The sequence below is a fragment of the Elgaria multicarinata genome, chromosome 3, assembly GCF_023053635.1.
Source record: "Elgaria multicarinata webbii isolate HBS135686 ecotype San Diego chromosome 3, rElgMul1.1.pri, whole genome shotgun sequence".
Classification (NCBI taxonomy): Eukaryota; Metazoa; Chordata; class Lepidosauria; order Squamata; family Anguidae; genus Elgaria; species Elgaria multicarinata.
In genome coordinates, this window is record NC_086173.1 from 146,129,737 (window position 1) to 146,144,298 (window position 14,562).

The window sequence follows — 14,562 nt, forward strand, 5'->3', positions numbered from 1 at the left end:
TTAGAGAAGAAGACAGGTAAAGGAGGACATGACAAAGTGGATAGAAAGAGGCTTCTCCCTCTCTCATAATACTAGAACCCAGGGTCATCTGGTGAAGAAGCCAAATAGTGGGAGATTCAGGGCAGATAAAAGGAAGGGCTTCTTCACAGAGAACACAAGCGAATAATGGAATGTGCAAAGACAAGATACAGTGATGGCCACGGAAGTGGACAGCTTTAAAAGGGAATTGGACAAATTCATGGAGAAGGCTACCAACAGCTACTAGTTCTGATAGCTATGTGCTACCTCCAGTATCAGAAACAATATGGACACCAGTTGCTGGGGAACATGGGGGGGATCATGTCTTGCTTGTGGGCTTCCTTCAGGCAGCTCGTTGGCCAGCATGTGAACAGTATGCTGGACCAGAATGGACTCTGGTCTGATTTGGCAGGGCTCTTCTTCTTACGTTATTTTCTTTGAATCTGACGCCTACACTTTTAAATGCTCTGAGGCACAGAAACAGAATACAGATGTTTGCAGAGAGGCAACATGAAGAGTCCTGCTGGCCAGTTGCCACAACAGGGAAGGTTACACCAAGCTTATAAACCCAACCTCAGTAGCTTTCCCTTTAACAGCAGTTACCAGGTGATTGTGCTTATCTCCACACCATACTGTGGAAAGCTTCAGCAACTGATTTCTGCATTGCAATGCTGTTAAAGGGCCAGGAGCAGGTCAGGTTCTGTGGCAGGCGTCTTTCTGGCCAGCTGGCAATGCTAATGGTGGGTGGGAGCAGAAAAGGGGGGCAGTGTTAGTCTTCCCAAACCTGGCACCCTCAGCTATTTTGGGCTGTAACTCCCATCAATCCTAGTCAGCATGGCCAATGATCAGGGATGATAGGTGTTGTAGTCCAAAACATCTGGAGGGCACCAGGTTGGAGAAGGCTGCTTTATGTGAACGGTAACAGATAAGAAACTGCATTTTGTGAGTCTGAAACAGCCTTCTTCTGCTGGCTTTCAATATGGCTCAAGGGTTCCACTTTTTTCCTGACAGACAGAATCTGTTATTAAAAGCTTCATGTCTGGCAGAAATTCAACAGGTGTGGCTTCCCCCTCCCAGCATCACCACACTGAGGAAAATCAGCCCTTCTTGTACTGCTGCTGTTAGTACACCCCCAACTGAGAGGAAAAAACTAGCAATCCTTTCTAGGTGTAAACATAGTCATAAAAATTATACTAAAACATTTAATCAGTAGCCGCATGGGAAAACTTGTACCAGTGGGACAGTGCGCAAAGATCTATCTTTCATGATCAAGCACTAATGTGTCATTGTTCCACTCTCCCGCTCCAGTTTGTGTCTTTAAAGCAAGGGAGGGGCTTTTCAGATCATGTTAAACCGCAACTCCCATCAGCCCTAACCAGCATAACCAATGGTGAGGGATCATGGGAGTTGCAGTCCAACAACTTCTGGATGGCCAAACGTTCCCCATCCCTGTTTTAAACCTAGCATTATTTTAAAGCAGTAGCCTTTGTTTCAGACGATCACAATCCCATAAAACATAATCAAACGTCAATTTCTTCAGAACAACACAAATAATCTTTCGTTAAACTTTGGTCTGTTCTGTCTCCTTTTTCTTGTTTGTGTTGCTTGGAGCAGCAATGTATATTCTTTGCAGTTAAGGATAAAGAAGAAACACTCAAGTTCAAGAAACAGTTTATTACATAATTTGCACCTCGAACAAACCTGAACTGGGCCTTATTTTTGCAGCCTGAACTTCCTCACAATGGCAAATCAAATATTCGTTAGGAGTGGGGGATGCATTAGACAGCCCATCAGCTCAACGTACCGTCATGTTAAAACAAACCTAATCCCAATTGGAGGGTTTTCAGATTTTCTAGCACCGCTTAATTAAAGCAAGTACTCTTGGCTAATATTCCCTTTTACTGTTGTCTCCAATAGATGGAGAAATAATGTGCTTGAGAATAAAATTGCCAACCTGTTGATGTAAGGTAGAGTCATTGTGGGAAACATAAAGGATAGCTTCCAGCATTGAACAGAATGCTGCTGCTGTCCACTGCTACTATTTAAACCCACCAACCTAGGAAGCAGTTCTTCAGAGCACAATTTGCCAAGGGATCTTTCCACTTGGAGCTGGCCCTGGCCTGGAGAAAGTCACTGACAGCAGAGACAGCAGTGCCACTGTATTTTTCCTCGGAAAGAGGAATATACATAGAGCACTGGCATTGCTACCATTCTCCAACCAGTGACACAAGCAAGGAAGCAGCAATGAAAGCACGAGTTAGACATATGCCAGAGGTAGAAAACTTGTGGACCTCCAGATGTTTTGGCTTAAAACAACTATGATCCCTCACCATTGGCTATGTTGGCTAGACTGATAGGAGTTGTAGACCAAAACATCTGGAGGGCCAGAAATTGCTCACCCCTGGAGTAGGCATTGGTCACTTGCAATTTCAGCTCACCCCAGCTTCAGTAGGATAGTGACAGACTATAAAGTGACCTATCAAAATAGGCCAACTGCATTTAAAGAAAAGAAAAATCTTTCAGGTGGTGGTGGGAGAGAAAGAGATGATATCCTCTTCCCAAGACCTCCCACAAAGATTTATTTTAGGGAAAAGAAGAGATTCAGCCCTATTTTGCCCATTCTTTCCTTTCCATGTATGTGCTAAAAAGATCCCTGATTTCCCGGGCATGAGGGTTTGACACGTACACAGGTTGGCGCTCTGGCTGCTGGTAAGACCTTGAGACAGATCTCACCACCTCCTCCCACCCTTCCTGGAGGGGCTCCCCTTTGGTCTCGCATATGTTGTGCAAGATGCAGCAAGCCACAATAACCCTGGGGGCATAGCGCTCCCTCACATCTAGACGGGAGAGTAGGCACCGCCAACGGCCCCTGAGGCGCTCAAAAGCATATTCTACCACTGTTCGGCAGTGGTTGAGTGTGTCATTGAACAGCTGCTTGCGGGTGTCCAAGTGGCCACTGTAAGGAGTCATTAGCCATGGCAGGAGAGGATAAGCAAGGTCCCCAAGGATCACTGGTTTCACTTGCTCGCCCTCCATGTCCAGAATAACGTTGGGGCCAAATGTGCCTTGATTCATGGCACGGAAGACGGGGGAGCTACGAAAGATCCTGGCATCGTGAACTTTCCCAGACCTCCCAGCATACACATCTGTGAACCTGCCTTCATGGTCCACCAGCGCCTGCAGGACCATAGAGTAATAACCTTTGCTGTTGATGTACTCAGTTGCTCTGTGGGCAGGAGCAATGATAGGAATGTGGGTTACATCAATGGCCCCAATGCAGTGAGGAAATCCCTTGGTTGCAAATCCTTTCATCACCGCCTGGGGACTGGTCAGGTGGACCACATGGTGATAAACATCATAGAGTGCTTGGCAAACTTCCATGACTATCCTTGAAACCGTGGAACGTCCAACACCAAAACACTCTGCCACTGACCGGTAGCTATCTGGGGTGGCCAGCTTCCAGATGGCAATGGCCAGCTGCTTCTCAACAGTAATCGGGGCCCGCATGTTGGTGGTCTGCCTCTCTAGGACAGGCCTCAGCATGTTGCACAGCTCCATAAAAGTCTGCCGGCTCATCCTGAAATTCTCTTGCCAGAGTGGATCATCCCAGTGGGGCAGGACGACCTTCTCCCACCATTCAGAGCGACCTGGCTGCACCCAGAAAGCACGTTCCATTATGTAAAGCTCATCTATCAGCCCAGCGAGGACTGCTGGGGACTGGAAGAGGCAGGAGCACATCATGGTTCTCAAAGAGTCTATGCTGGATTCTACAACGGCTCGGAGGCGAACAGCAGCTGCATTTTCTACCATCCGCTCAAGCTCATCCAGGTCATTGTGGTTTCGGTGCAGAAACTTCCGGCGAGTTGCCAGCCTTGTGAAAATGCGAGACTGGATCCCTATGACGGTTTTAACAGCAGTCACTGCAGCTGTAGCTACAGTAATGGCAGTTGAAGCCACTTTGTCATCATTGAGGTTCATCTCTGAAGAAAGAGAAAAAAGAGACACCCTTTTAGGAACACAAGAAGCTGCTTAGGTCAGACGATTTGTCCATCTAGCCCAGTATTTACTCTGTGGCTCTTCAGGGTCTCAAATATTTCCCATTACCTACTACCTGATTCTTTTAAGTGGAGATGCCAGAGAGTGAACCTGGGACCTTCTGCATGCAAAGGAGGTACTCTGCCTGTGAACTATAATCCCTCCCTTTTTCATAAGCACCCTTTGCCTTTGTGAATTTTAGGTTAGGCCTATTTTATTTGGATATTTATATCCTACCCTTTAATGAATTATCACGACAACTTATGTACCATGACTTAAAAGAAAAGGTCACCTTATTCTATCTCTTCTATAAATTATGCATAGGACATGAAACCCCCTCCCCAGCTGGATATCATTCTCTATCTACCTATGGCTTCTAAGACGTCACCAGGCATGGTTCATATATTCTCAAGTTTATCAGTACAGTCATTTGAGCTAGAAGCACAGAGGTGTTGTTTTTAATGAAAAGATGCTAGGCTTGCTCAAGATACCAAATTCCATACTTTCACAGTGTGACTGTAAATTTGGGAACTCTTTGGGAAGCAAAACACAGCAACTTCAGACTGAGTCGGGAGGAAGCCAAAGGTCTGAATATTCACTCATATACAAGGACAGTTTCGTTTTCAGCAATCATGGAAAAGGCAAGGCTAGTTTTATAATTCAGGAAGTTTATAAAAAATATATAGGGAAAATGCTACCACCCAAGAAAAGTTGTAAAACGTGACCCCTCTGTGTGTTTTGCAAGTGATTCTGAGTAAAGGACAAACAGACAGACTAAAAATGGTGCCTATGGCCCGTAGACAGTGTGTGAGGGGTCACTGGATAGTTCAGATTCACAGATTCAAGGTTGGAGACAGTGCTCGGACCTTGGAGCTGGGAATCTGCACTCCAATCCCCCGACCCCTCACAGCCGGCACAGAAAGAACTGCACCAGCAGCTCTCTGAGGTTGGGAAGTCAGGCTTGGATGACGGGAAATGGGGGCGCTTTAGTGGATAGCAAGAGGAGCAGGTCGGAAAGGCCAGTATATGAGCTATCCTCAGGCCTTTCCAGCCTCCTTCCCATCCCCTCTGAAATGCCCCTGCCAGATGGTAAAAAAACCCCTATCTATTAAAAATGAAGAGCGGGAGGACAGGGAGGTGAAGATTGCCTCCACCACACCTCCTACTTTGCCATGAATGATAGTAAATCTCTGAGTTATGATCATCGATGGCAAAAACAATAGGACCGCAACCTTAATTTCTCAAATATAAAGGCGAAAACTTCCCAGAATGCCCTGCAGCAGTTTGCACAATCCAGAGCTAGATTGGGAATTCTGTTGAAAGCCTGGGCAAAAAGCAGGAGCTTTTACTGGGCCCTTATGCATTAACAGAAACTCAAGAGTCTATAGCAGCCATAGAATTACAGAGCTGGAAAAGAACTCAAAGGTCATCCAGTCCAGCCCCCTGCTGGTGCTCATTCCTAAACCTGACAAACTGAATATCGTTCAAGTTCTATCAATTTGCACCAAAACAATCTTAAAATTGCTTTCAAATATTGAGAGTTAAATATCGAAACAATAATAAATCCAGCAGCATATTTCCATATATTAAGAAATATGCGACTTTCTTTTGCAATTAAGCTTAATTTGAGCTGGAGGAATAAACAATTTAGATATACCTAAAGAGCCAGCAAACGAGACAGAAGGTACCCCATGTTGAGTAGCCAAATCTGCCTCCCAGCAGACAAAAATCAAAGCCATTATTTACATGGTCACTGTTAACATATCATTGATTATATTTTTTCTACTCATTTCCTTACCCAAGTTGATATCTTTTGGGATCTGCCCTTTTCCAGGGTTCTGGAGATCCAGGTTCCATCTCTCTTCTTCTTTCTCCATCTTGGAACTTATCTTAGGTTTGAAGATGGGAAATTCTAATCAGGGGAGAAAAATAAAAAATATATAATCAGGGATTGACAGATGTCAGTGAGACTTATGGTTCAGAGTGTGTAGCAGCCAATATTTTAAACCTATTTTTGTGGGTTATAAACAACTAAACATAAACTATGCAAAATGAATTCTGGCACAGATGTTGTTTTCTAAAGGATCATAGCTTTCCATTAAATTAAAATCAAAAGTTTCCAATGTAAACAGACAATATCTTCTGAATGCTCTCAACCAAACATAAAACTTCCCTGTTTCTCCTTATGACCAACAGTATATACAGAATGTCTCTATTTTATTTATTTATTTATTTATTACACTTATATACCGCTCCCATAGCCAGGGCTCTCTGGGCGGTTTACAGAAAAATTTGTTTACAGCAAATGTGTCTACACATTTGCTGCATTTATAGGATGGCCAGATGCTAAAAAGGACAGCTTTAATAGATGCATAGAGATGGGCAGAAGGTAGATCTCCAGATGTTTTGGACTTCAACTCCCAGAAGCTCCTGCCACAATGGCCAATAGTCAGGAAAGCTGGGAGTTAAAACCCAAAACATTTGGGATCTACTTTCCACCTACCCCTGGTATACAGAGGGAATTTTAAGCAGATATAGCTTGTCATGCAAGCTACACCCACTAAAATCCCCTTCTCTACACAATTATTTATTTATTTATTTAATCAATTTATAGTCCGCTTGATTATATAAAAAGGCACCTCAAAATGGTCTACAACATAAAAGTTTAAAATACAAACTGTCCAGTTAAAACATTTAAAAACAGAAAATGAAACGTCTCAGTTTAAAACATTTTAAAACGAATTTTAAAACCTCTCAGGTATAGTGACTAGGTGAAGGATGAAGAGGAGTTGCAGCCCCCCAAAATGTCTGGGGTGCCACCCACTCCCCACATTTGCTTTAGGCCTTCCAATAAAGACCAAGTGGAGCCAGTAAGGAGTAAACAATAGTGGGCTACATGGGTCAGTGGTTCGACTCAGTACGAAAGATCTTGCAGATGACACAAAATTGGGTGGGATAGCTAATACCCTGGAAGACAGAAACAAACTTCAAAGTGATCTTGATAGGCTGGAGTGCTGGGCTGAAAACAACAGGATGAAATTTAATAGGGATAAATGCCGAGTTCTACATTTAGGAAATAGAAACCAAAGGCACAGCTACAAGATGGGGGACACTTGGCTCAGCAACACTACAAACGAGAAGAATCTTGGAATTGTTGTAGATCGCAAGCTGAATATGAGCCAACAGTGCGATATGGCTGCAAGAAAGGCAAATGCTATTTTTGGGCTGCATTAATAGAAGTATAGCTTCCAAATCACGTGAGGTACTGGTTCCTCTCTATTCGGCTCTGGTTAGGCCTCATCTAGAGTATTGCGTCCAGTTCTGGGCTCCACAATTCAAGAAGGACTCAGACAAGCTGGAGCGTGTTCAGAGGAGGGCAACCAGGATGATCAGGGGTCTGGAAACAAAGCCCTATGAAGAGAGACTGAAAGAACTGGGCATGTTTAGCCTGGAGAAGAGAAGATTGAGGGGAGACATGATAGCTCTCTTCAAATCCTTAAAAGGTTGTCACACAGAGGAGGGCCAGGATCTCTTCTCGATCCTCCCAGAGTGCAGGACATGGAACAACGGGCTCAAGTTACAGGAAGCCAGATTCCAGCTGGACATCAGGAAAAACTTCCTGACTGTTAGAGCAGTGCGACAATGGAATCAGTTACCTAGGGAGGTTGTGGGCTCTCCCACACTAGAGGCCTTCAAGAGGCAGCTGGACAAGCATCTGTCGGGGATGCTTTAGGGTGGATTCCTGCATTGAGCAGGGGGTTGGACTCGATGGCCTTGTAGGCACCTTCCAACTCTGCTATTCTATGATTCTATGATCTTCACAAGCCAACTTGTGATTCATTCTACGGGAATATGCGAAGTTAAAACAAGCAAGGATAGAAAAAGAGCTCTCTTTTTTGTGTGGCCGCAGCCACAAATGCGACCACCTCTCCATGCCTGGATTGTGTGCATTCCTTTAACCTCCTCCCACTTGCATTAGGAGGCCGCAGCAGGTCCTGCTGTCGTCGGCGGCCCGACAGGAATCACCTGGATACCTCCATGATGGGATGGGGGGCGCGGGGCGGGGGAGATCTCAGATCCTCCGTTCTCCTTTCTTCGGAGTAAAGTTGCGCGATTCCTACAGCCAGAACCGCCCCACCCCTTCGGGTGCTGTAAGCCGGAGATCTACTGGGCAGGGGGCACGTCTGCTCTCTGTCGCTAGTGCTGAGCCTGCTTTGGAGTCTGCAAAGGCAAGATGGCAGGGAAACGTGCATGCAAACCAGCCGCCCGAATCCGGAGTCAGCGACAAAGCCCTTCCAGCAGCCACGCGACCGGTTCTCTTCCTGCTGCTGAGCTCGGAGATCAACTACGTGTCAGCTCCCTCCGGGTCCTAAAGGCTGTCCAGTACAGGGAAGTACTACGACTCCGCCCGGCTTTAAGTTATTAGCTCGCATTATCCATTATCCATTATCCATCATCAATGTATTGTTATTAGGCTGGATCCAGACAGTGCCGGCTCCAGGTTCTTTCAGGGATTTGCGGCAGGACAGCCTCAATGGTCCCCCTTCCCCCAGTGAGTCCGCCTTCTCACCCCCATTGTCCCCAGCTGATCTTGCACATCCTCCTTTCTTATCGGTGCTGCCACCGGCTTGCTTGACAGGCAAAGAGCCAGGGAGGAAACAGGCAGGGGCATCTCATAGAATAGTAGAGTTGGAAGGGGCCAGTGAGGCCATCGAGTCCACCCCCTGCTCAATGCAGGGATGCTTAAAGCATCCCTGAAAGATGGTTGTCCAGCTGCATATTGAAGTAGGGTGACCATATGAAAAGGAGGACAGGGCTCCTGTATCTTTAATACCGTATTTCTTCAATTCTAAGACACACTTTTTTCCCCATATAAACATCTCTAAAAATGGGGTGCTTCTTAGAATCATGGGTGTGTCTTAGGGTTTTTTTTCCTGCTGGTGGTACTGAAATTAGTGTGCATCTTACAATCGAAGAAATACGGTAGTTGCATAGAAAATGAAATTTCAGCAGCTAACATTTGTATATATGGAGAACCTCGTGAAATTCCCTCTTCATCACAGCAGTTAAAGCTGCAGGAGCTATACTAGAGTGACCAGATTTAGAAGAGGGCAGGGCACCTGCAGCTTTAACTGGTGTGATGAAGAGGGAATTTCACCAGGTTCTCCTTATATACAAATGACACCTGCTGAAATTTCCTTTTTAATACAACTGTTAAAGATACAGGAGCCCTGTCCTCCTTTTCATATGATCACCCTAATTGAAGGCCCCTAGTGTGGGAGAGCCCACAACCTCCCTAGGTAACTGGTTCCATTGTCTACTGCTCTAACAGTCAGGAAGTTTTTCCTGATGTCCAGCTGGAATCTGGCTTCCTTTAACTTGAGCCCGTTATTCCGTGTCCTGCACTCTGGGAGGATCGAGAAGAGATCCTGGCCCTCCTCTGTGTGACAACCTTTCATCTATTTGAAGAGTTCTATCATGTCTCCCCTTAATCTTCTCTTATCCAGGCTAAACATGTCCAGTTCTTTCACTCTCTCCTCATAGGGCTTTCTTTCCAGACCCCTGATTTTTTTTAATTTTTATTTATTTAAGCATTTTTATCCCGCCATTCAGACAAAAAAGGCTCTCACAGCGGCTAACAAAGATATTTCTTGACAGTCCCTGCCCACAGGCTTACAATCTAAAAAAATGACACAAAAGGAAAGGGAATTGGGAGGGAGGAGGAGGGGCGAGAAAAACAAATTCAGGCACTCCATTCTTAGTTACAAAGTTCAGCAGTGACAGTTGGCAGCAGCAGGGAGCGGGCTCTCAGCTGGAGCTGGACCCAGGCATGATGGAGAGTTGCCTGGCTGCTGCTTCCTCCCCCACTGGTGGCTTCTGCAGAGACAGTTGGTAGCAGGAGGGAAGGGGCTCTCAGCTGGAGCTGGACGCAGGCATGATGGAGAGGTGCCTGGCTGCTGCTTCCTCATCGTGGTTGCCCTCCTCTGAACACGCTCCAGTTTGTCTGCATACTTCTTGAAGTGTGGAGCCCAGAACTGGATGCAATACTCAAGATGAGGCCTAACCAGGGCCGAATAGAGGGGAACCTCCTTCTCCTCCTCTTCACCATCACCTTTGTCTGGGCCAGAGTGAGAGGCAAGCAGGTTGTATTGGTAAGGAAGAGGAGCAACTCCAGGGGACCATCCAGAGTCAGTAGGACTCTGCTGGCATCTGGGCCCTTGGCAGCCACCTAACTGTGCCTACCATTAATACCAGCCTGCCTCCAGACTAAGATGACCAACATTGTTCCATCGAAACCAATGGAACTCAGAACATGACTAATATGCTCCCTTGATTTAAATGGGCACTGAATTCAACTAGTTTAGGTTGCAATCCTAGACATACTGGGGATTAAGTATGGAAGCCTGCTCTGCCTCCATTTATGTATCATGACCAGGGCCAGCCCTACCTTTAGGCAGGGTGAGGCAACTGCCTCAGGCAGCAGATGCTGGGGGGCAACGGTGGCAGCTTATTGGACAAAGCTGAACGCCCTAGAACGATTGTCTGTTTCCATTACACCTGCCCAGACCATCTTCAGTAGTCCTTCTCCAGGAGGCCCCACCAAAGGAAGTGAGGTGAGTGACTACTAAGAGAGGGCCTTTTCTGTTGTGGCACCCTGGCTGTGGAATAAGCTTTCCAGAAAGGCTTGCCTGGTACTACATTGTGCTCATTTTGGTGCCAGGTGAAAACCTTTCCTACCCACACCTAGACTTTTTAGTTTTTCAGTTTCGGTTTTAAAATTGGTACTATATTTTAAAGTTTTGCACTGCTTTTTGTTGTTTATTCATTCAGTTGCTTCCGACTCTTCGCGACTTCATGGACCAGCTCACGCCAGAGCTTTCTGTCGGCCGTTGCCACCCCGAGCTCCCCCAAGGTCAAGTCTGTCACCTCCAGAATATCATCCATCCATCTTGCCCTTGGTCGGCCCCTCTTCCTTTTGCCTTCCGCTTTCCCTAGCATCAGCCTCTTCTCCAGGGTATCCTGTCTTCTCATTATGTGGCCAAAGTACTTCAGTTTTGCCTTTAATACCATTCCCTCAAGTGAGCAGTCTGGCTTTATTTCCTGGAGTATGGACTGGTTTGATCTTCTTGCAGTCCAAGGCACTCTCAGCATTTTCCTCCAACACCACAGTTCAAAAGCATCTCTCTTCCTTCGCTCAGCTTTCCTTATGGTCCAGCTCTCGCAGCCATAGGTTACTATGAGGAATACCACTGCTTTAACTATGCGGACCTTTATTGTCAGTGTGGTGTCTCTGCTCTTAACTATTTTATCAAGATTTGTCATTGCTCTCCTCCCAAGAAGTAAACGTCTTCTGATTTCCTGGCCTTCTATTTGGTTATTTTTAATTTATTTTTATACTGTCATTTTAGACTTTTATGGTTTATTTTGTTTCGTAGTTTATGGTCTAATTGTTGTGAACACCTCAGAGGGTTTCAGCTTTTGGGTGGTATAGAAATGTAATCAATTCATTAATTAATATACCACACAACTAGGCCTGGGACCCCTAAACTAGCTTGCTGTCTCATTGCTAGCGGTGGAAGTAAGGTTCAGCTGTAAGACCATGTCAGCTTCTGTATGTGGAGTGGGAAAGGGCTGCCATCTTGTGTTGCACCTCAGGCAGTAAGATGTCTTGGGTTGGCACTGGCCTGGACATGACTGTGCTACTGGAGGCACCACCTCCTGCAGACTCTATGCCACAGGTGGGCAACTGGTAGCCCTCCAGATGTTTTAACCTGAAACTCCCAACAGCCCTTACCAGCATAGCCATCAGTGAGAGATGATAGAAGCTGTAGGCAAAAACATCTGGAGGGCCACCAGTTGCCCACCTCACCCCCATGTTGCCATGCAATCCAGTGTTGCCAACTGACCAGAAGTCAGCCTGCCTGCTCTGCTCTTCTGCCTTTAACACCACACACCCCTAGAATTGCCAGCTTTTCAACCAGCTGCTGTAGGTTTGCCTTCAGCAGTGGTTGCGTCTCAGATGTTCGAGCAGGCGGTAACATTCATCTTTTTGCTACGAAAAGCTTCACCTGCTAAGCTCTGCAGGTCAAGCAGTGTTGAAGGCACACCTACAGCAGCTGTTTGAGAAGCTGGCCACCCTAGAAGAAGCCCTTCAAATCTATATCGTGGACTGGTGCGATCTGTGGCTGCAAACTTTATGCAACAAACACAACTAATGTTTGTGTACACTGGTGTTTAGCCTCCACATCGCCACCCCAACCCGTTTGTGTGTGTGTGTGTGTGTGTGAGAGAGAGAGAGAGAGAGAGAGAGAGAGAGAATTATTTATTTATTTATTTATCTATCTATCATATTTATACCCCGCTCCTCAGCCAAAAAAGGCTCTCGGAGCGGCTTACACTTCGCAAAAAAGACAGTCCCTGCCCTTAGGCTTACAGTCTAATAAAGACATGACACACAAGGAAAAGGAGTTCAGGAGGGAAGAGGTAAAGAGAGAGAGAAATTAAGTGGACTGGGAAAAGGGCTGATGGGATTGTCCTGCTCCCGAAGGAGGGGAGTCCAACTGGAGCAGGCCCCGATGTTTCCTCGGCCTGCTCCTGTCCCCTCGGTCTTTCTATTGATATGCCTGTGTATTTATAAAAAATGAAATCCCTTTTCTTTCATCCTGGAATTCAGGACACGGTAGAGTGGCAACTACAAGGTGTTTTTGTGTGTGTGTGTGTGTGTTCTTGTAGATGCTTTGTGAGCCCCCCCTCCTATCACTCTAGGCATTGGGCCCTCTCTGTAGAGGCTCAATCCACCCCACTTGTCCGGGAGGAGAGGACAAGGCAAGTGATGCCTACCTGTTGCTCATCACTGCTTGTGTGCTTGGAGTGGACAGTTAGCAGCTGGCGGCAGCAGCAGGGAAGAGGAGGCTTGGGTGGTCATAAGCAGTAATCACCTCACATGGATAGGAGTCCTGGCAGGTGCCTGGGAATGCATTCAAGGTTCCTCATCCACGCGTTGACCAGACTTGGCTCTGCTTAGCTTCAGGAGGAGATTGCAAGTATGCTGACATACACCACTTGCTGGGAACATGGACAGGAGGATGCCGTTGCACTCCTGTCTTGCTTGTGGGTTTCCCTTGCACACCTGGTTGGCCACTGTGTGGACAGAATCCTGGATGAGACGGGCCCTTGGGCTGATCTAGCCAGGCTCTTCTTATGTCCTTAATACTAAACCAGCCTCCCCCAAACTGGCTCCCTGCAGATGCATCAAACTACAACTTCTATCATCCCCAGCCAGACCAGCCATTGGCCATGCTAGCTTGAGATGAAAGGCATTTTAGTCCAACACATCTGGAGGGTACCAAGTTGACTGTAATAAAACTTCCACTCATTTTAAATCTGAGGCTACTCCTGCAGAAACCTCTTCGGAGAATATACATCGGGCTTTTGTGTAATGTTTTAATAAAGGGCAAGATATCAATGACGCTTGTTGGCAGTGTGAGTGGCACGTATCCAACTTTTTGGAGCACAAGTGTTGAGAAATATAGCAGCTAAATGCTGAGAAGCAAGTAAATGTACAAATCTGGTCATAGGAATGTGTGGGAGATGGTCTGTCTGCACATTTAATATATTAGGATACCTTCCAATGATTTGGAACATAAAGAGCAGGTTTGAAGAAGTCAGAGTTGCTAAAGGATATGAATACCCCATCAATGGAAAAATAAAAGCAGCCATGCAGACTGAGCATGATAGGCATTGTTGTCCAACACATCCGGCAGGGAACCCAGTTGGGGAAGGCCGACAAAGAGTAAAATCCCCCCTACCCTTGAATATGTGATGACGTGGTGTTTTCAGGAGCCATAAAGGGCACCAGAGGCTAGGAGAAGTCGCTTCCTGCACCTCTCAGGAACAAAAACAGTTTGTTCCCTCAGGCCATTCTCAAAAGAAAGGCAGGTGAGTCGTCACAAGAGCCTCGTCGCACAGACACAGCCAGGTAGACTAGTCCAACAAGCTCTCCCAACTTCCGCCTCTCGTCTTTCAAGCACCACTTGTTCGAAAACAGATTCTTAGGAAAAGGAGGAATCTGACACAGCAGCTTTGCATGTAGGCCACCCCACCTACAAGCTTCAGGGCTGTGAAGCTTTCACTCAGATGCCCCTTTGCCTTGGCCCCTGAATGCATTGAGCCTTGCCCCTCCTCTCCCTCTTCACTGCATCCTTCCTCCTCCAGTCTCATTTCAGAGATCCTTTTCAGCTCTCTTCTCCATCTTTCATCCCACCCCGAGCCCTAAGACTTCCACCCACCCATCTTCCCATCAGCACACATGAGGTTCTTCTGCCAGCTCAGGCTATGCTTCACAACTTCGCAATTATGCAATTGTCACTTCCCCTTCAGCAGTTAGAATATTTGCCGACATTCCGTGACATTGCTGCAACCAATAGCTAGAGGTCATTTGAAGCAGCTGCCTATTATGGGCCGTCTCCAGAATGGGGCTTATAGCTACCCCCATATTAGCCAATGGGT

The 14,562-nt window shown here is 46.4% G+C and overlaps 1 protein-coding gene across 1 annotated transcript; it reads right to left on the reverse strand.

Annotated features, from left to right (window-relative positions):
- Positions 1-1,677: 1,677 nt before the first annotated feature.
- On the reverse strand, positions 1,678-6,099 carry LOC134396872 (uncharacterized). Its single transcript, XM_063123468.1, has 2 exons — positions 5,852-6,099; positions 1,678-3,998 (listed from the first exon to the last, which is right to left on the reverse strand). The coding sequence occupies exons 1-2, from the start codon at positions 5,928-5,930 to the stop codon at positions 2,626-2,628; spliced, it is 1,452 nt and encodes a 483-aa protein (XP_062979538.1). The 5' UTR covers positions 5,931-6,099; the 3' UTR covers positions 1,678-2,625.
- Between the last annotated feature and the right edge of the window lie 8,463 nt (positions 6,100-14,562).

Bases quoted from the DNA above. Each gene is read 5' to 3' on its own strand.
- LOC134396872 (XM_063123468.1), bottom strand. From the start codon at position 5,930: ATGGAGAAAGAAGAAGAGAGATGGAACCTGGATCTCCAGAACCCTGGA. The intron at 3,999-5,851 runs GTAAGGAAATGA...CTCTTTCTTCAG, and splicing joins CCCAAAAGATATCAACTTGG to AGATGAACCTCAATGATGAC.